The sequence below is a fragment of the Oryzias melastigma genome, linkage group LG12 (genome assembly GCF_002922805.2).
Source record: "Oryzias melastigma strain HK-1 linkage group LG12, ASM292280v2, whole genome shotgun sequence".
NCBI lineage: Eukaryota > Metazoa > Chordata > Actinopteri > Beloniformes > Adrianichthyidae > Oryzias > Oryzias melastigma.
The window spans coordinates 19,720,252-19,743,127 of NC_050523.1; the positions used below are offsets into that span (position 1 = coordinate 19,720,252).

The following is a 22,876-nucleotide window of genomic DNA, read 5'->3' on the forward strand; positions in this document are numbered from 1 at the left end:
TGAAGGCAGGAAAAAAAACTGTGCCTTTTTAAAAAAGTTTTTTGAATTAAACAAACTAATTGTTGACAATAAAATAAATAAAAATCATTTAATTTCTGGCTGTTTTGAAACCATTCTGATAATCAATGTATTTTTTCTATTTTGTGTGTTAGTCCCAGTTCACGCTGCTACAAGTGGCTACACTAAGTTGTACTTCTTTCCTCACCAATATGAGGGTCTCTGTGTAAGGAGCTTTGTGGAGCAGCCCCACTTCATCAGTAGGAAGTGAATTAGGTAGAAGGTAATAAAACAGCTCACAGACCTCTGCATAACAAATGCGTACAGCTTTGAAAAATCTCTTTGAAACAGAAAAAAGCAGGAAAAGAGAAAATAACAGTAATTGCTGAGCGAGAAGCGAGAATATTAGATTCCTGTGCTGAAGATTTTAAATTGGGAATCACCGCAGAAACAAAAAAAAGAAAGAAAAGATAACCAAAAAAGTGCACCTTAGACAGCTTAGCAGTAGCGATAAACTTGCATTGCTTTGCAAAAGCTCTTTTCCAGGTAATGTAATTGCTGTATTGGTGATCTAACACTCTCATTAAGGATGGATCAAACAGCACTGCAGAAAGCAGCCGCATGGAACCAGAGTGTGAAACAGACAGGATTAGAGGATAAGACAGGCGAGCTCTCATGCACAACGCCTGTCTGAAGACTCCCTCGTGGCTAATTGTAGACCGAAGACAGTAGCACAGAGAACTTTAGACTCCCCGCTGAATTCAGGAGAGCCTGTTTGCCCTCGGCCAACCTCCTGGTCGCTGGGTTGACTTTTACTCCGAAGCTCACGATTTGACAGCATGACCTTGAACAAAAAACGTCTGGAAAAGCTGCTTTACTCGTGATGTCTATCGTCACATTTTTGTACTAAAGATCTTTCAGGACAGAGGCAAAAAAAAAAAAACTTAAACTCACAACAACCAAACAGAAAAAAATTTATAATTTTCCATTAAAAAATGAATACTCTATGTTGAAAAAAAAATTCCTGCTGCAAAGCATCACGACTAACCACAAAATAAAAAGCATTTATAGAATTATTGAAAGCATCATCAGTGTATATATTTTCCAATCAGCTTGTAAATCTCAGCGAATTAGATTTAGCAATTGTTGAGAAAAAGAAAAAAAAATCTGTTATGTTCTATATTCTATGGTGCCCCCAAAGGGACATTAAAGAAAAAAAATCAAGGTAAAAAAGAAAAAAAAAACGTTTTGATTTTTTTTTCTTTTATCTTCCCGTAAGATTCTTTATGTTTTTTCCCCTAAAAAGCTAGACAATTATTATTATTAGACATTATGTTTTATATTCTATGGTACAGAGCCCCTAAAGAGACATCAAAGAAAAAAAAGAAAAAAAAAACATTTTCCTTGATGTCACCATAATATCTTTTGTTTTTTTTTTTCCCCAAAATAAGCTAGATAATTATAAAGCAAAATCTAGAGAACATTTTATTTAACCTAAATAAAAATGAAAGCACTTTATTTGAATAATTGTGTATACATTGATCTTCTCTGTTTTTTTTTTGTTTTTCTCTAAATGCAGAAAATAATCCTTTGGAAAAATATATATCTATATTTTTTAACAGAAATATCTTAAAAAGTTTAAATGTAGAAATATCATTTTTTAGCAGAGGTCAAAGGGTCATGGAATGGATCGGATAAGCTAATTTGATTTGTTGTGTTCTAAATGGGAAGGATTTGAAATCATACAATTAATACATTCTGTATACATTTGTAATTCAGTTTAATTGAAATTTTTGAAACGTAAGATTTTAAAAATGAGAAGCATGATGGGACAATGAACAGACGATCATGTTTTTTTTTATTTTATTTTTTTGTGTTTAAATGAATAATGATTGTGTTTAATGTGTAAAAATGTAAGATTGTACATTGTTTCTTCCCACTCTTTTTAAGCACTTTATCATTTTATTTTTTAACAAATATCAACTATCAAATACCCCTTACTCATACCCAATAAAATTAATATACAGAAATATACAGAAACTCAAAAAAAGCAGAAAAAATGCCCATACTGATTCTTAACAATGACATGCTACACTGTAAAAAGTGAAAAATTGGACAAAATAACAAAAGTTAAGTCATTTTTCACATTTAAAATTGTTATTTTTCTTTAAATTAAATTTTTGGGTGGGTGGTTTACTAAACTTGAAACTTTTACTGTATAAAAACAAAAATTTTTAAATGTAGCAAATTACAGAGATTTTGTTAATTTATCCAATACTCCACTTTTTACACCGTGTGACTAAGAAAAGGCAGGGAGGGATTTTACAACCCAAACTGTATCACAGGTTGTTAAAAAAAACGTTATTTATATTTTTAATATGACTTTTCAAATGTTTGCCGTACACAAGTATGAACCCTTTTTCTGAGCCATTGAAGCTAAAAATGTCAAAACATATACACTAAAAAACGTGTTAAAGTCTGGCACCTTTCATAGCATTTCAAAAATAAGCATAACTGTCTTGTTAGCAAAGGTATGAAGGCTCAAACCATTATTGTGCCAAAAATCAAAATCCATAAAAAAATAAAAACAAAAGCTTTGTTGGAAGTAAAATGGTTTGAGTGCCATTTGAGTCAAATCTGATCTGTTAGGAGGCTTGTAGATGTCATGGGATGATGATAAGGTTGCTAGTCACATGGATGTTTTACAAGGTAAAAGGAGTTCATGAAGCAATAGAGCAAAAAAATAGGAATCCATGAATTACCATTCGGCGTTGCCAGGTTACAAGTCGGGCCACAAGAAAACGGCAAAAGGCATAAAATGGTTTGATTTATAAAAATGTGACATGAGACACAAAATTGGGCGAAGTTCACCGCACACATTAGGAGCACAGCCAGTGCAGAGCAGATCAAAGGAAGTTAAAAAATCAAATGACAAGGGGGGAAAAGTCAGCTCCCTGGTTGAAGTGACTGAAATGAACATTGCACCATTTTCAGGAAGCTCTAAAAAGGTTGCCAGACTCTCGTTGTGTCAAGTGGACCTGGGAGATGACAATCATGTGAGGAGGTTGCCATGTATTAGGGCACGGAATCCAAATGAAAGAAATGGTAGGAGTGACACAGGCAGAATGAGCAATTCCAGCTGAGCGGGGGTGAATGGACGGGAGCTGCTTCGTCCTCCAGCTTGAGGAGAAGAAGCGAGGCTGTGAGGTGGGCAGAGTGCAGCTGGTTCTGCCGTGTTTTGTCAGGTGATTTATGTCTATGCGAGAAAACAACATGTAGAAACAAGATCGAAGCACATTCTGAAATGAACCCAAGGCTTTGTGGACTGATAACTGATAGCTCCTGTCTGCCTTCCACACTGGTTTCAGATGAGACAAAAAGTGCAGTTACGGCTCAACAAAAGCAGCTGAAAAAACAACAACGGAAATATATACTTCTTTTAAAAGTAGTTACTGGTTGTGAGTCATTCTTACTCACTTTTGTTGCATTTCACAACATTTTCGAGGTAATTTCAAATCCTGTAAAGCTCACTACATCAAATATTTGACTATATAAATATTATTGCAGTATCACCATGCAGTATCATTTTTCATTGAGATATAGATAGTATTGATAATGATCCATTGGGTGATTAGGTAATAATAACCAGTAAAAACAGAAGAAGCCCTTCCCTGCCACTACCTGTGAGTGTGTGGTGTTGGTCCAGTGTGTACACCACCTGCTGAATGCAAGTTAATGAAACCGCATAGAGCGTGTTCTGGAATGCCGGTGTTAATGCTGCATTAGAGTGACATGTACTACCAAAAAAAATAAATAAATAAATAAAAGGCAGACATTGTGAGATTAAGCAGTGAAATATGCGTTTTTGTGTGAAAATGGAGGTGCAGTGCTGTAGTACAGACTGTCAGAAAGAAAGAAAGACATAAAGCACATTCTAGGCCTCTCCGCCATCCTGTGATGCTAATTCTGCTCTACCTAAATGTTTTTGGGGAAAAAAAAAACGTCAGTCTTGAAGCAAAGGCTCAAACCCCATTTAGCTATTTCAAAATTGTCACTTCAACACTGGCACCAGGTAAAATCTAAACGGTACCCATTCCTGTTTTAAAGCAAATGACATTCTTCTCAACACTCACCTATTCCAGCTTTTCAGGGATGCAGTCAAGGACATATTGCTCATTTTGGTTATGTTGGTCATTTTGGTCATGTTGGTCACGGTGGCCATATTGGTCATATTGGTCATTTTGGTCACTTTGGTCACTTTGGTTATGTTGGTCATGGTGGTCATTTTGTTATGTTGGTCATGGTGGTCATTTTGGTCATAATGGTCACATTTTCCATGTTGGTCATATTTGTCATTTTGGTCATGTTGGTCATTTTGGTCTTGGTAGTCATGTTGACACTAATTACATCCATGCAACCCATGAGCAGATCCATGAGATCAATCTGTCAATACCTTTAACCACAAGGTATGAAATTGAACAATGCCCATTAAGTCAGTTATACTGATCCTAAAACTTGTTTTGCTGTTTTTGATACAGTATCTTAAAGCACTACCCTCTTTATTGCTACCTTAGTATTTTCATCAATGCTCATTACTCCCTTAAAAGATGTCCTCTGTGCTTTTTTCTGTTTCCTGTCTATTCATAAATGATCAATAATTAAAATTTTCACTCAGTTTCGGTTTTATTATTGTATATGCTTCTTACTTCATTTAAATTACAGGAACAACTGAGTCAAGCCGATTAAAAAATACATGATTCATCTATCTGAACATTATCAATTATAAAGTTCTCTTGAAATCTAAGATTTCTTTTTCAGTTCAGAAAACACTTTTCTCCACATGTGTTTTCTATAATCATATGCATTATGATATTGCTTGATTTAAAAGTCTGTCATGTTACAGCTGAGAGACAGACTAAAATGCAGCTAATTAATTGTTTTGTTCATTTGTCATGTGAAGTGACCACATTACCTCCTACTCAGTGCTGCTGTTTTCTCCTGATCCTGATGGAAATACTCTTCTATTATTGATACTGTCCATTTAAATGAGCAAAACTAAATCAAAAATATGATGATGTGTTATTTTCAACTCACTGACGCTGATGGTTTAACACGTTTAAATACTAAGAGGAAAAAAAGGACTATCAAAAGAATCTTCAAGATAATACTACTGGCGTTTTATTTTGCTGCGTTTTTCCATTCTCCTTAATCCTAATCAGAAACCTTAATGACAGTAGTTTGAAGGAAATTCTCACTGTGATCAAATTGTGCTCATTTTTCCTGAGCAGAGATGACCCGCGGCACATTGTGCCATGCTGGGTAAAAGCTACAAAAGATGTGTCAGGAGGAAGTAATCTGAAAAGCAAATAATTTGAACCGACGGCCACCTGGTACCCTATACAGCAAACCGAGCTAGATGAAAATGAACTACAGCTATCTCTATTGGAGCTTCATCGCCAATCAGAGATTATTTCAGGTAACTTCAGGCCGAATGCAAAGCAGAACCAAAATCTCAATCAAAACTGTCATAGTGGAAAATAAGACAAACAAGAAACCAAATGGATGTCAAGAAAATTGAGATAAATATTAACTTCTATCATTCATTTTCTGAACACAGAAGTAGATTAAAATAAAACAGTTAAAAAGGTAAAAAGAAAAAGCATATATATATTCATGGAAGCTTTTCAAAAACCACATGGAAGACTGAAGGCAAACCTGTCCCAGAATGAAGGCTTTCACCAGCGTTATTACAGACTCTCATATACACAAGAGGGTAGCGAGTGGAAGAAAAGACTAGAAGTGGTATTCCCTTGTTGAATGTTCAAACACAATACTCATGCACAAGAAAATCACTTTCCTATTTGCTTTATGTTTCAAAGAATTCACAACTCCGTTCTTTCCACGCTTTTCTTTTCTCTATCCCCATGCTAATTTACTTTCTGCGCTCAAGAAAAAAAAATGCATTTCAATTTTTCATACATTAATATTTTTTAACCAAGCGGATGGGACATAACCATATTTTGTAAAATCGCTGAGGTATAACACTCCCAAAATTCTGAGTAGTCATTGCAGACAGTAGCGTAAGGGCTCATCTCAGAAATCCATGCCACAAGTGCTGTTAGGATATTGCCATGGTAACTAGCTATTTTGACAGCAGGCAAAAACAGTTGTGCACTTAGCGCATATTTCAAAGAAGGCTGTCACTTATTCTTTCATTACAGCAAAGGTGGCTTTCTTGGGCATGATATGAAGATCTTCAATCAGCGTCAAACTTCCTTTAGGAGACATGATTTGAAGTGCTTGGCACTTTGCCTTTGATATCAGTCAGGTGTCTCTATTTGAACAGTAGAGTCTAAAGATTTTATCCATGGAGGTAGTGCAGTAATATTAATGCAGCTACGACTGACTTGAAGTCAGTAAAATGGCCCTTGAGATCATGGTCACTGCAATAAAAACACCCTTGTTTAACGCAGTCACAATGGACATTCATATAGAGTAATTATAATGTAATTGAGGTACCTAGATGCTCTTTGAATAAATAACCGCCCATGAAACCTTTGAAAATATCTTATCACCAACTATAATACAATGACTATGCTTGAAAAATGTTCCCGGATTTCTTTGTAGTTATTATGCAAACAAAGTTTCCTCTCATGGGTGATTACTGGAAGGCTTAAGGCAAAAACAGACAAAACAATATATAAGTGGGAATAAAAGCTGATATCTTTCTCCAAAAATAGTAAGGTTACATTTGCTTTGCCTTTCAGACACACAACTTAGACCAGGGGTGGCCTCCTGCTAGATTTCCAGAAACCTTGCCTTATCTGCTGCTGATTACCTGGATCAGGTGTGTTTGGCCAATAAGGAGCTTCAATGGCTGGTTGGTGAGAAAACATGTAGGACACCGACCCTTGAGGTCAGATTTAGACTCACCCAAGTGAATTTATATTTCATGCCATGAAACGCATACTATTGCCAGGCAGCTTACTGACTTAATTTTTTCTTTCTTTGGGTGATGTTGATCTTACCTCACACTCCCGGGAGCCTGAGATGGTGTACGTGCACTGACTGGTCCCATTGACGAGCACATCCATAGCCTCGGAGTTGGTAGGTTTGTAGTCCACATAGTACTCCTGCAGGGGAGAGCTGAGGGTGCGCTCTTGCTCCCTGGGTTTCTTGCGGCGCTTGCGAGCTGCTGCTGAGTGCTCCTGCAGCTGCTTAACACTGCTCGGATAGCGCTTCCAGGAAACATAGATCACCAGCAGGATCATTGCAACGGATAGGAACAGGGCAACACTTCCAGCCACAATCTTGTGAAAAGACACAGGCTCCAAGTCTTGTTCTGCTGGTGGTGCAACGGGTGGGGTAACTGCTGATGATGTTGGACCCCTGAGAGATCCCTCTGCTCTTTTTCCAGAGTTGGTTGGTAAAGCCAAAACGTCCGGGCGGGGATCTGTCTGCACTGGAACACTGGATGGTTTAGGTGGAGTACTCACTGTGAGGGTTGTCACTTGATTCGATTGGCAAACACCAAAAGCTTCCACAGCATCGATCACTTTTTCCCCCTGGGCTTTCTTCGGAGAGGCACAGATCATGGTCGTCTCCTTTGCCCCTCTGAAGTTTCGTAGCCATCCCACCAAAGGACAAATGACAGGGCCACAGTCCCATACATTTCCAGCTAAGCTTATCATAGTCAAAGAGATCCAAGCATCCACCACCTCCTTAGAAACATTGGTGAGCTTGTTGGCATCCAGGTTGAGGGTCTGCAGGTTGGGAAAGCACTGGTAAACTTCAGCATCGAGTTCTGTCAACTCATTTCCTGACAGATCTAGTTTCTGAACGGAGGCCCAGGTCCAGGTCAGGCCCTGGCTCATTGTACGGATGCGGTTCCACTGCAGGTAAAGAGCCCTCAGATTATAGAGGCGAGGAAAGTGAGAGAAATTGATCTTTGAGAATTGATTATGCTCCAGATGCAGCTCCGTCAGTTTGACCAGGCCGGAAAAAGCATTCCGGCTGATACTGCGCAGACGGTTATAACCCAGATCTAGGAATTCAAGGTTTCTGCAATCTTGGAACAGACGCATTGGAATACCCTTCAGAGAATTTGAACGTATGTGAAGACTCATGAGTTTCCGTAAGCCCTGAAATTGCCCGGGCTGCAAGGCTTGCAGTTTATTGTAAGACAAGTCTAGGTTGCGCAAGTTGGGGACAGGGTGGAATGTGGTGTTGTGGAGGGATGTGATCTTGTTGGAACTCAGGATCAGTTCTTTAAGCCTCCGGATACCCTGGAACGCCATTCCATCCACAGAGGCAATGTAGTTATGATCCAAATACAACCAAATGAGGTGGTTGAGGCCAACAAACTGGCCAGCGCGGAGACTGGAGAGGCTGTTGTACCGCAGAGACAAGCCTTCACAGCCACCTGAAAGGTTCTTGGGGACATCACGAAAGGCGCTTGACTCACAGTAGACAATTTTTCCATCACATCGACAACTCTTGGGGCACTGACGTTCACTCAGTGACGGATTTGCTGCCAACCACACTTGCATCAGGAGCTGGAGCACTAACCAGCGACGCCGTAGAGCAGAGCCTAAAGGAAGTGAGAAAAATAAAAGAGATGCTTACTTCTCTCATTGTATATTAATTCTTTGGAAACATTACTTTTAGTCACCAAAAGGTCATGTAAATCATTTAATTCAACAGGAAATACAAGTTGACTTTCTTTGATACAGATAAAGTGAGAGGATACAGACATATGCATAAAAACTCCAGGAGAATTTATCACCCAAGAAGGGAAGCCCTACTCTCTTGACAACATTGTTTACAACTTTTGAAAAATAGTCCTGAGGCAGCCATCACATTTCTGCGCTTCTGCATTTGGATAGTCTGTTTTTATCTCTGTATATCCTTGCTGATATAAGAAAAAAAACTGTCTAGAGTCATAATTCATGGTTTTTATTATGGTGTTTGCTTAAAAAAAGGAATGAAAAACTAAATAACAAATAAATCTTCGACAAATTTTAGAAAAATATTACACTTGGACTGCATTACAAACAAAAAGTAAATAAACAGAACATTTGTTTTGCTTGCCATATTTGTTACAAATAACCAATAATAATAACAAAAATTATGTTGGTTTAAAAATGCTTCTGTGGTATACCTCATTTAGAAATTCATTTACATTTTGGGATGAAAATATTTTTGTCTTTTCAACCAACTTATAGGTTCCTTACATTACCTTTACTTCTAAAATTAATTGTTGCTATAAAATAAAGAATTGCAAGATCCAAGTCACTGTTATAAATATTGTATTTGATTATGATGGTTCTAAAACAACAAATTCATGTTGAAAAAGTACAATAGGATTGTAACACCTGCTGTTGTTTATTATATGTACATACTCGTGAAATTGCAGATTTTGAGTGAGTTTATTTAACAGTAATTAATTAAACTGGTGTGTTGTAGCCCAGAGCTTCTGCAGGTGCAAATGCCCTCAGTAAGTCATTATACAGAGAAGACGTGTCTAATAAAGAAAACCTGTTCATCAAATTATTTGGATTATGACAAAAATAGCTCCACATATAATACTCCAGTTATGTTATTTGATTTCAATGTGGTCATAGAGGTATGTATACACATCTATAAATACTGTAGATATTATTCTCTGAATATTGTACATTATGTTCATATTGAATATTGTAATTAACTTTAGTTTGTGAATATTAATTAAAGTTGGCAGTGTTGTAATAGTTTATTTATGAAGAATTAAGGGACAGGCTTTATATAATATATTCTTTGTCAATTGTATTATTACAGATGAGATTGCAACATATATCTAACAAGTTGGAATAAAAAAATAAAAAGTCACAAAGAGGAAAACCTTATGACCGAGAATGAATTAATTTAACCCAAAAGATACTGAAAGTGAACAGTAAAAGATGACTAATCTGCAAATGCAATTATTTTATTTTGATATTGTGAACAATAATGTTATTTCTAATGCCAATAACAGTGTTGCATGCAGTTCAATGTTTATTTAAAAACATGTTGCATAAAGTTTGTGTCTTTCAATTTCAAAAAAAAAAAAAAAAAATGTTAAAATCAAATATATTTTTTTTATAGAAGGTAATTTTTATGTTGACTATTTTCTATCTCAAATTGTAATATATAAAATAAAAATATCTACAAAATTACATAACTAAATATGCTTGGATTGATGCCTCAGAGATAAGAAACAACCCCAAAACTACAAAAGGAGAATAGCAGGATCTTCCCGCATGACAGTGATCATCTGCTCAATGAATGGGTGGCTAAGGAAAAGGCATTTGGAGGTTTTTGAATATAGTCTTTCCAGTTTCTAGACCTCAGTCTAATAGAGATCTCATGGAAGGAGTTTAAAGTCGGTGTTGCCATGGCAACAATCCAAATACATGACTGCTCTTGAGAAGATCTGCATGGAGGAATTGACCAAAACAGCAACTAGTGTGCGAAAACCTTAGTTACTGTGAAATACTTTTTTACCCCACTGTGCATCAACCCTTCACTCAAACCATCAGTCATCTTAATGATCAAAAGATGTCTTCAAAGAAGTCCACTCTTCAGGTGAAAGTGAAATAACGAAATAATCCTCATAAGGCTGTAGGACATTAGCCAACCATTGTGCTAGGAACTTAATTATTGACTAGCAATTTAATGTTTTGCACACTTCTAAAGTAATCGATAAATCACTTTGAATTCCCATCAGCAGTTTGAATGTAAGAAGCTCCCTGGATGATTAGAAAAATAACTTCTAGATCAACAATTAATCCTGTAATATCAGTATCAAGCACTTTGTGAGAAATAACCCTCAGTTGATACCAGGGAATTCTAAAATGACTTACAAAAAAAATTACAATAAAAAAATATACTGCATATATCCACGATTCTCCCTTTAATGTGGACAGGAAAAAAAAAGATTTTGACTAGCCTTTGACTAATGCTTGGGTCACACCAGGTTCGGTAACAAAGCAACGACTTTTATTAAAAAGTCTATGTAAATGCATGTATATGTCCATTTCAGGCTGTCACATTCAAAACTCCCGTGTTCACTCATTGCTTAGAAAATTTCTTGACTCTCTGTACAAAACACTTACAAGCGACTGAGCGCATGTTAAACCAGTTAAACTTTGACAAATCAGAGACTTGGATTTGGTAGTGATGCATGGATAGTGTTCATTTTAAAACACGGAAGTGCAAACTATTTGAAAATCAATCATATAAGAAATAATAATAACTGCCGTTTGTGCAAGATTTGCACCACTTTGACATTTCATACTGACCCTCTTCCAACTGTGAGTACATTCACTAATATCTGTTACCAATAGACTTGAGTCTACAAGAGGTTTTACAAGAGGTTTTCAAGACCTGCGTCAGGAGACAGGCAAACAGAATCAAAAACGTATCCTCCCATCCACTGCACAGTGAATATGAACTCATACCATCACGGCGGCGCTATCGAGCAATAAGACACAGAAGCAACAGGTACAAATATTATTTATCCCAACATTTATCCCATTTGTTGAACTACTACACAAGTCTGACTAAGCAAAGGAGTCCATTTTATCTAAGCTATGAACTGCTGTACTTATTAGAAATACATATATATATACTTTTAACTACCACTGTTTTACCAGTTTTATCTTAAAGGCTGTGTTTGTGTTTTTGACTTGTGACTTTTATGGATTTTAGACAATGTTCTTGATGTATGGATCTTTTAAATTTCGTTTACAATTTTAATCTTTTCTGACATCCAGTCACTGTGCTAACAACTTCATCTTAGAGGTGCTTATCTCTGGTGCGGCACTTTTAATATTCCATATGTTTTTCATTATGTCTTATATTCCTATGTGTTTTGTGTTCGCTGTTACACTGGAACTTATACAGAGTTGTGTGCGTTCACAAATGTAGTTATGCAGCCACTGGCACTGTGAATCCAAGACAAATTTTCTTTAAGACGAAAAGGTATACTTGATTTAATTTTATATGGTAAACGCACATGCAAACACCAACGTTCTGCGTGTTCTTTAACCCACCACATATGTCTAGTAGTGTGTACGTATCAAAAAAAGTTCAGAAACAAAGTGGAGACCAACATTCAGACAGTCCAAAACCATATTTTAAATAGAAGGATAAGACAAATCAACTTTGCCATTGATGCTCTACAGATATAGATGTAAGAGCTCCACAAAGGCCTCACATCTGCCTTCCCAGAAGACGGCAAGGAACAGGTTCCCATTTTTATCAATACAGCACAGACCACAAAGTACACCAAGCCTAGGGAACATCAGCGACTGAAATTGAAAATGCAACTTTCCAAACCCCAGGACAAACGTTCTTGGAAAGAACTGAAAGATACCAAGGCCAAGTGGGTAAAAAAATCTCAGACATAGAACTGAAATAGAAAAGAAAGTTATGTTCAAAGACATCAATTTTGCCATTACATCCAATCAGATTCCAGTGGTGAAATTCAATACAGCTACTAAATCTGCCATAAAGAAAAAATAACCTGACTGACACAGAGGTGGAACAACTATCTCCCGCGTCAAAGCACAACTGCCAAACTCAGCTCAGGGGACAGAAGAACACAGCAGCATCTCCACAGAAAAATCTTAATCTAGTATCATTATCCTGCTAGACTTGAACACAACGGATTATCACAAAAAGGTCTTTATCTTTTTATGCTAGTATGACACATATGAAACACTTAAAGCCTTAGTCAAAACTGCCCTTATGGGTGGATGAGGGCTGTCTGTGAGTGAAAAATGGAAAAATCTGTGCAGGGTGGCTTGGAGGAAATTTGAAGATTGTAGACAACTCAGAGAGCTCATAAGATGAAAACATTCACACACATTTTTTCTACAGTTCCGCAACATGTAATGGTAAGTAAGAGTTAACCCTTGTGCTATCTTATTTATGTCTCATATTGATGTGTGATCCCTCCCATGACAAATGTGGACAGGATTTTATGTCTAAGTTCAGTCTTGTGGGTCCAGATGACCCCACTTTAAATGCAAACATGCCTAGGATAGCACAGAGGTTAAGTAGGTGAAATGCAGGCATGTCATACATTTTTTCCTTTTTTAACAACCTCAACCTGTTAGCACTGTTCAGGTGCACTCCTTGCCAGACTGCTAGAATTTAGGAAATTATCAATCAGAGAGTAGATTGCATGGACACTCACGTATCACCTGCACACCCCTGAACCATTTGCACATGGTCAGTAAGGTGCCAGTGCACGCTAATCACTAGTGTGCGGCATGACAAGTACAACAGCATCACTTGTACTGTGTGTAACTTCCATTATCCTTACAAATACTTCACGGTCCCGCTAACTGTTACATGGTGGCGGACCATGAACACATCTTCTGGGACTGTCCAGCACTTCTGGCAGGACATACAAAATGAAACTGGAAAAATATTATACCTTAAACTCTCAGCAGGTCCATTACTATTTGTTTTGTGTATTGGGATTGAAAATATACATAAATATATTACTTATTATGTATTTAATTTCGCTATCTATGCTTCTGTTTGGTGCAGTGCAATTAATGTGTTGTTCCTCTTTCCCACTAGAGATTTCAGATTCAAGATGGACTGCTTTTCTGCTTTTGTACGAAGCCCAATGAGACAATTGCTTTGTGATATTGTGGTATATAAATACAATTTAATTGAATATATGACCAAGATCAATACACTGTTCTATATACTTCACTTTCTTTTGCTCATTGCATAGAAATGTATAACTAGTTAATGAAGGAAATCCATTTCTCCAACAAGCATGGAATGGATACATAGACTTCTTCTTTAAGTCGTTGTAATATTAGAATTATGATTAGAAAGGGTAACTCCATCATTGGCTGCAAACAGGACACGTTAAAAGCAGTGGTGGAGAGGAGGGCCCTGAACAAACTGTTCCCCATCATTGATAACCCAGACAAACAACAAAACGCCTTTTCCAAAAGGCTCAGAAAACTTCGCTGTTCTAGGGACCGCTACAAGAAATCCTTTCTTCCATATGCAACAAAAGTTTATAACACCTGGTCACTGTGACAGATGATTCACCAACGAACTGTTGTCTTGACTGATGGTCATTACTGCATTAAATTCCATACTGCTGGTTTTATTCTTTATATCTTCTGTAAATAATGTTTATTCTGCTGCAAAAGCCAAATTTCCCAGCTTTGGATGAATAAAGTATTTCTATTATATTCTATAATCAAGTTTATTTTATGGAACAACTAACTGCCTGAACTGCAAATGAAAATGAACTTAATTACGCAAAGATGGACTCATGTAATCATGTAGCTACGAAAAAGCTAATATATCAACCCTTTGTCAGGAAATGTTCTGGTGTTTGTTGTATTGGCGTAATACATATGATTATTTGACAATAAATTACAGTTCAAGAAAAACAAATACGTCATGATAGATTTACCACAAGCGCAGCAATGGTACATTTCATTTCCATGATAAGATAGCACAATGTGACTGCACAAGTAACAAGGGAACTGCAAGACACTCCTGTATATGATCCAAAAACCCGCAGCACCCACACGGGTGTATGTGACTACGACTTAACCCTTGTGCGATCCTAGGTATATTTACATCTAACGTGGGGTCATCTGGACCCCACAAGACAGAGCACTGAACTTTTTTTAAGGATTTTTTTTTTTTTTTATCTTCATTGGTGTGTGTGGCAGACATACAAATCCTGTCCACCTTTGTCATGGGAGGGATCACACATCAATATAAGGGTGGGGTCATTTAGACCCTTTAAGGTAGCACCAGAGTTAGGAGAGATCCCACTAGCCAAGGAGAATAACATCATCAACATGCGTTTTTACACAAGACCCTTTAGCAAGTAATTAGACATTTGCTGACTATTCCTGAAAAAGCACTAAAATCATAGTCACTCACATATACACAAATGACATCTACCTGATTCACTTTTGACACACCTCTTTAGTACTCATCACATAAATAACCTGAAATCCCCACCAGCAGTTTGAACTGAAGAATCCACTTGGATAAGTGATTAAGCGTCTTCTAGATCAACTGTTGAAGTCCAGTTGATCAAGAACAGCATCCTGAGATTGTTAATAGAGTCCTCACAGACGAGTATGTTGATGTGTTACAAGCACTGCCAGACTTTGAGTACAAACAGCTAAGCACAAGTTTAGCTCTGCAAAATTCAAGAATCTTAGAAGGATTTGTCAAAAATAAACGCCTGACATAGAGTGGCTGAAAGGCATCATACAGCATATGGCATCAACCATAGCCATTCCACTTCTTGCCAAGCATCTGCTGATCCCATATGGGTATGCTATGTGTATTTGTTTTTTGTCGAGGAGTGTGATGGAAGAAGAAACACTTACTGTTTGTTTTTTAGAAGATTCTTTCATCATTTTTTTTTTTTTTTTTTTACAGATGGAGGGTACTATGAAATGGTGCAGATAATTTGTGCCGGCTATCGATTTTACATCAATCACATTCGCTCATCTTGGATTCGGCAATTGTGATAGTTTAGAAGTGGAGAAAAAAAATAAATAAATGAGATTGATTTTATTTTTCCATTCAAGGTGTGTGATGAATAGGATAATAGGAACAAAAGTAGTGTTGAGGAATGAAAAACTGGGATGCACAGGAATACTGGTCCATGTGGACTCGAAGTAATGACTGAAAATACTTTATATTCTAAAATGTGAATGCAGACATTGTAATTTTATTTTTTGGGGATTTATACAAAATAATACAGAATATTGTTAAAAAAAAAAGGATTCCAATGGACAAAGGGTGCCTTACAAGACCACACTCTCCTCTTAGTGGCAATGTATGCAGCTTAATAAGACATCTACAAGCTAATGCCTCAGTGAGCCATCTCCTACTCCTTTTCTCTTCTAATCTTATTCACAAAGCAACATAAGTCATCCTCTGCGGTGTCACCCAGGGGGTTTGAGTCTCTCTTGCCTCTTCTCCAATGCACCTCCGCTTATTACTGTTCTTTTGCTCAATCTACGTTAAGGACTTTTCTTGTCATTCTCTGTCACGAACAGTATATTTCTGCATGATCCCGAACCAAGAAGCTATTAAGACACTTTTATTAATTTTTTTTAAAGATTTGCGTGCAGTAAAAAAAACAAAAAACAAAAAAAAAAAACGCCTCTTATGTCTCTTTGATGATCTGTCATAACACGGGAATAAAGAGCATATGTGCTTTGCTTTGTTATGTGGCAGAAAGCCCTTCTGTCCTCAGAAGGATACTGCTATTTTCGCCTCTCAACCCTAACATATAGGGACAGTAAGTGCACTTTACTGCTGACCTAAAATAAAAAAAAATGTATCTTAATAACTTGGCAAATGGACTCGCTAACTGACGCACTTTGAGCGCTCACTGGTGGATCATTGCTTTTTGCTGCCTGTCATTGACAAAAGTGCTGCTGGCCTCACTCAGGAGCCCATACGGGCTGGACAGTGGCCTAACACCCAAGGAAGCATGTCCCCAAATCAACATAAGCCAAGTCGTTAGTGTCCAATTATCTTTGTGATGAGAGCAAAGCCTGCTAAACTACACCCACTTCCACAATGCTTAGTAGGCATTTTGTGCTCCCTGTATTTACTATCACTCAGATTAAATAGAATGGAGCGCAGACATTAGGAATTTTCAACACTATTGGGCAACTGTCTCATAGTTGTCAAACATACTGTGTCAACAACGTTTCACAACCAGTTATGCAATGATGTCAGGGAAAGTTCATACTATAGGGACTACAGACAGGGGGTGTAACCATAAATCAACTTAATCAACTTTCTCAGACAGATTGATCTGTCTGAGAAAGTTGTATCACTATGTATAAGAGTATATACTCTAAAAACAGGCAACATCTCTCTAACAAACAATAGACTACACAGTGCTCGAATGTGGCTGGTAGCTGTTCTTATCTGAGGATTAGAAATGTTCAAAATGAATATACTGTATATCGTGCTTCATAGTTTTGTTTGGAAACCTGCACAAATCCAACTGTACAATAGTGACAATCCAGTTAGGGCATAAAAGTCTAAATGTCACATCTTATTAATGTAGCACAGCCTTAATCATTGGGTGCTAATTTGGTGCTAACCCTATCCACCGAAAGGCTTAGTCAGATGCCCCTATGGGTGGATACGGGTTGTTTGCTGGCAAAAGATGGCCAACAGGGCTGTACAGGGCATGCAGGTGGTCTGCAAAAAAAAAAAAAGGAGTAAGATAGGAGACAGCCTGGTGAGCCTCTAGAACAAGGGTGGGAAACGACGGCCCGCCTCTTAAACTATTTAATCTGGCCCCCCAAGCAGTAATACATTATAATGATAATCCTTATTTGCTTTATTTTCCCTATTGCACACTATAAATACATTGACCTTTATTTAGGCACAGGCAGTTATTCTGCATTTATGTGGAATATTTGTCATTTTTGTGTGTTTTCCGAGTAAGACATTCATTTTTCCGATCTTTCCAACACAGCATGAATGCAGCATTTCTCTAAGTTTCCGTTTATCCCTGAGAAACTTCAAACCATTGGTTCAATTGGCACTAAAATGAGAACTAAAGTCACAGTTTGAAAAGAAACTCCCCATAAATGTTCTGTATCAGGGACCTTTCTGTGTGGAGTTTGCATGTTCTCCCTGTGCATGCTAGTTTTCTCTGGGGACGCTGGCTTCCTCCCACCATCCAAAAACATGCTTCATAGGTTAATTTGTCACTCTAAATTGTCCCTAAGTGTGGATAAGAGTGTGGATGGGTTTTTGATTGAGGCCCAGCGACAAACTGGCGGCCTGTCTTCACCCATCAGTAGACGTTCTAGGCTCCGACAGCTCTGTGACCCTAAAAGGTACAAAACGGTCAAGAAGTTGAATGAAAATGTTTTGTTTTATAATATATATATATATATATATATAATTATTATTGTTATTAATCCAAAAGAAAACATATTTTCAGCTATATTTTCAATTTCGACACCCTCGCATCCGTTCCTGATCTGCCCCTTCTGTCAAATTTTAGAGCCCTTTTTGGCTCACAAGACAAAAAGTTTGCCCACCACTGCTTCAAAGCAAACATGTTCATGCACATGCTTTTTTTTCTGAAGGTGTGCTGCTGGCGACATGTCGTAGTGAACTCTTGTACAACATGCAAGAAAAAGTAACCCTTGTGATCTCTTATGGGGTCCAGATGACCCCACCCTTACATTGAAGCGTTAGCCCTTCTATGACAAAAGTGGACAAGACTTCATGTCTGTCATAAGACACCAGTGAAGATTGACAATAATTGAAAAAAAAAGTTCAGCGCACTGTCTTGTGGGATCTAGATGAGCCCACTTTTAATGTAAACAAGATAGCTGAAGGGTTACGTGATAAGTGTGTACTGCTTGAGCTTAGAAGTAATGAAATCAGACAGCTGGTACCGGACGCAGTACTGGACGCGATCCAGTACCTAGTTAAGGTTAGGGTACCAGTACTGGGTTAGGGTACGCGTCCCGAGGACCAGTGCGCATCCTGTACTGCGTCCTAAGGGTTGCGGACTCTTGATTTTACAAACACCCAAAACATCAAAAAGTGACGCGAAAGGGGTCTTAACCAAACGTAAATATGTGACAACTCGGGAGTGAAAATATGTTGGGAAGACATAACTGCACCTCTCTTAAGATGTGGCTTTTACTTTCTATGGCCCTCCACAGGCCAAGAAAACCTAAATACGCCTGTACAGGTGCATGTGACCAAGACTCAATACGATAAAAACTCTCAAGAACAATGTACAAGTGTGCCTGTTTTTATTTAGATGCACCTTACAGCAATCAAAATAAAACAATAGTCTTTAATCTCCCAGGCTTCTTAAACCAGACATTTATCACAGCTTTAAAACTCGGCTGACGTAAAGAACCCTGTGCCTATCTAAAGTCTTAATAGCAAATTCTTAGTCATCTAATCAACTCTATTTTCTAACTGGTTCTGTTACTCAAAAAAACATCCAACAAAGAGAAAGCAGAAACTCCTCATTTCTCGTATAAAACTATAACCATGTTCCCATGTAACTGTCAAGGGTATATCATAAAAAACCCTGAAATGTTGCCAAACCGAGGAAAAGTGCTTACGCATGGCTGTGAGAAACAAGAGTGGGAGGCTTTGCGGTTAAAAAAGTAGACAGAAAGGCTTCCAAGAAGATGAAAAACAACACAACCAGTTTTCTTGACAATTTAGGAGACAGAAAAAGACTGAGGTTACATTTGTTTGCTATTGCATTATTTGTGAGGAATGGTCACCTATACCATCAGAGTCCAGGGTCAAACATGAAAATACATGATTAAAACAATCATAAATACTTTAACTGAAAATCAAAATACAGGGGGATACTTCAGTCACAGGATACAATACCACTGTTAACTTATTTTATTGAAAGTCCCTTTAATTGTGTGAATGCTTTGTAAGCAATCACACTATAGTGAATCTCCTTTCTGTACGTTCTCCAGCACGTAAAAACTCAATCACACTTTCAGTGATTTCAGCAATCTTGGTATCAAACCGTTCTGCTTGTTCAGAACAGCACCGCTTGTATTTTTGGTATTCATAAACTTTATAGTTTTTGAAATATTGAGCAAAATATGCCCAAAAGAAATGATTGAGAAAGTCTTTAAATTCAGTATTTTTAAGTAGATTAGCAACAAGCCTTTATGTTTATATTCATATGCTTTGTTTTCATCTTTTATAGCAATAAAAAAAAGGAATATCAACATTATGCTAGCTCATTTGGATAAGTTGGCCTCTACTCATGTATTTTTATGCTAATTTAGAGTTTAACTAAAATTTTAGCAACATGCTAACATTTTTGGCTAATTTGTTATCTTCTGGGGTCTTTCAGGCTAACTTAGTGTATAGTTATTATTTTTGTTTACTTGGAAATTTTAGGCTATTTTGTTTAGCTATTAGCTTATTTAAGAAAAGTGCTAGCTTTTTTTTTACTAATTTGGCATCTACTAAGTTTTGGGGGCTAATTTGGAGTTTAGCTCATATTTAAGCAACACACTAAATATTTTTTGCAAAATTGGCACAATTGAGGATTTTTAAGCAATTTTACTACAATTTTTTCAGAAATTTCGGTCAACTTTAGTGCTCTTTTATAGTTCTTTAACAAAATTTCCAGTCTTTTAGCAAATTTAACATTTTGCAAATAGCTTTTGCATTTTCAGCAAATCTCTTCAATAATTAAAGTAAATTGCGTTGCCATTTTTTTTGCCGCAAAAAGCTTCAGCCTCTTCAGAGACTACTTTCAGCAAAAAGCATTCCCACTAGACTTATCGCATGTTCTTGTTCAAACTGTTGATCTGTTTTCAAAGTGTTTCCATTGGTCTTTTTGGTAAGAATGTGACATTTTAAGCCAAAATAGAAAAGCAGCAGCAGTTTATTAGAAATTCACCTCCGAGACTGTAGTAAGCCCGTCCACACTTTCCATCATCTATCCTGCTAGTTTGCAGCCACTCAAAACCTCAAATTAACTGTGCAACAAAAATTGCGAGCAATTTCGACGCTATCAGGTCGTACAGTTTAGAGACAGACCCTAGCTCAGACGAGGAAAACAAAGATGTACATGGATCTATTTGTCAACAAGCAGATGCATCACAACAGAGTGGAGTGGGAGCTTGTTGTCAACCAATTGTAGCTTCTATATCACACCTACAAACTTGTTACACCGACTTCTTATTGTCTGCTCCTGGTTCAAAAAGATTTGAATAAAGAAATACTCAGAAATCGATTTTGAGCCAAATTTTCTTCATATATGTCCTCCATTATGAGAAAAATGCCACAAGAACATACCAAAAACACAATTGTTATCTTTAAAGAACCATGTATGATGCTAAAGAAGACAAGCCAAATTGTCTGAGGGTTAAAAATGAAGGCCTTGACCGTTCTCATCCCTGTGGGGCTGATGTCACACATCATGTATGATATTTTGTCAGAGCATTTCTCAAGACGTGTATACCAATTATACGCAAGTGAAGCCTCAAGATGTTTGCAAACCTGCTGAAGTTAGAAGCTATTATATGCTGAAACCATTCATTGCAATTGTAAACGAGGTTGACACTCTCCGACAATGGATGCTCAATCTCAAGTCTGTTTTTTTCTTTCTCCATTGGTCAATGTGAAGAAAAAAAAAAAAAACTTCAGAAATTGCCCTTAAAGGCTCTCTCTGCTCCCTCTGTCCACTTACTTCACCTGACATTTTGTAGAGTGCTGCTTGGTGGATCTAGCAGAAAAGTCATCTGTTGCCATGACTGTGGTTCTGTAGCCCTTCAGGGTAGTCGGGAATCTGAATTCCACTCTAATAAAAATGGGTAAATGTAATATGTTGTAGTTTCAAAAAAAGGGGGTCTTTATTTATGGGTGCTGAAAGATTGAGTGAAATGCCGTTTGGCTCTTTAAATTAATTTCAGAGCTCTGGAAAGTGCCACTCCATATCACTGTACTCTTTCTAAGGGCCAGATCTCTCCAATTGAGCTCCATGAAACATGAGTGCACTGCAGCCTCTAAATAAACAGGCTCATTATTGGCGACACAGTTGGTGAAACCCAAAACGCTTTATAATCAAGAGATTGGAAGCAAAAACAACCATGCTGCAAAACCAAAGTCAAAAATGGTGTTTTGGGTGTTTTTAACATGTTATTGTGGCTTTTTTCTCATAATGGAGGATATATGTAAAGTTAATAAACTTGAAATTGGTGAGTATTTTTTTTTTTTTATTAAAGTTGTGAAAAAACGATGGGAAAAGCTTGTAGCAGTGATGTAGAAGCTCCGCCCCATTCCAATGCATCCTCTTGCAGACAAATAGATCCAACCATCCATCCATTTTCTTGTCCACTTCTTCCCTTTCGGGGTCGCGGGGGTGCCGGAGCCTATCCCGGCTACTGAAGGGTGAAGGCGGGGTACACCCTGGACAGGTCGCCAGTCCGTCGCAGACAAATAGATCCATGTGCATCTTTGTTTTCCTCCTCTGAGCTGGAATCTGGATCAAAACTGTACGTCTGGATAAATCTGATTTGGCTCGTCACTTTTGTTGCACTGATAATGTTAGCTTGGGGTTGTTGGGGCTGTAAGCAAGGGAGAGCATAAACAGATTAATTTTTTTTTGTTTTTGAAGTATTGAGTGAAATATTCCTAAAGGAAATGAATAAGAAAGTCTTCAAATTCAGTATGTTTAAGTAGATTAGCAACAAGCCCTTATCTATTTATTCATGGGCTATGTTTTCATCTTTTATAGTGATAAAAAAAATGAGATTGAGCTGTTATATCAGCATTATGCTAGCTCATTTGGCATCTACTGAGGTCTTTTTATGCTAATTTAGAGTTTAACTAATATTTTAGCTACATGCTAACATTTTTGGCCAATTTGTTATCTTCTGGAGTATTTTATGCTAACTTAGAGTACTTTTTTTTAACCAACAGGCTAACATTTTGGCAAATTTCGTTTACTGAGGAATTATGGGCTATTTTGTTTAGCTAGTAGCCAATTTTAAAAAAAGTGGGAAGTAGGGGCAGGCTAACCCGGGTGTCCCACAGCAAGTGTTACAGCTCAGGTGCGACATGGCAGCAGTCTAGCTACGGCAGATGACTCCCTTTGGCTACGACAAGCTCTCCTGCCAACCCTCACGAGACTCCGAACTCACGTTGGATCACGCGATAACCCGCCATTTATTATGATTTGGGTCATTAATAGCCCCAACTTCACATAAAGCCCTGCGACTCAGCTTCAGCGTTCGGCAAAAATTTGAACCCAACAAAACGGATTCGGAGAGGCCAGATTGCAGAGGTTGGATGTGAT

General features: G+C 37.5%; 1 protein-coding gene across 1 annotated transcript in view; it reads right to left on the bottom strand.

Annotated features, from left to right (window-relative positions):
* Positions 1–22,876, bottom strand: part of LOC112163279 (leucine-rich repeat transmembrane neuronal protein 4) — a 167,374-nt gene that overhangs the window by 139,840 nt on the left and 4,658 nt on the right. Inside the window, exon 2 of the mRNA XM_024299593.2 lies at positions 7,026–8,587. Coding sequence (XP_024155361.1) covers positions 7,026–8,587 — 1,562 coding nt within the window. The remainder of the gene's footprint in view (positions 1–7,025; positions 8,588–22,876) is intronic.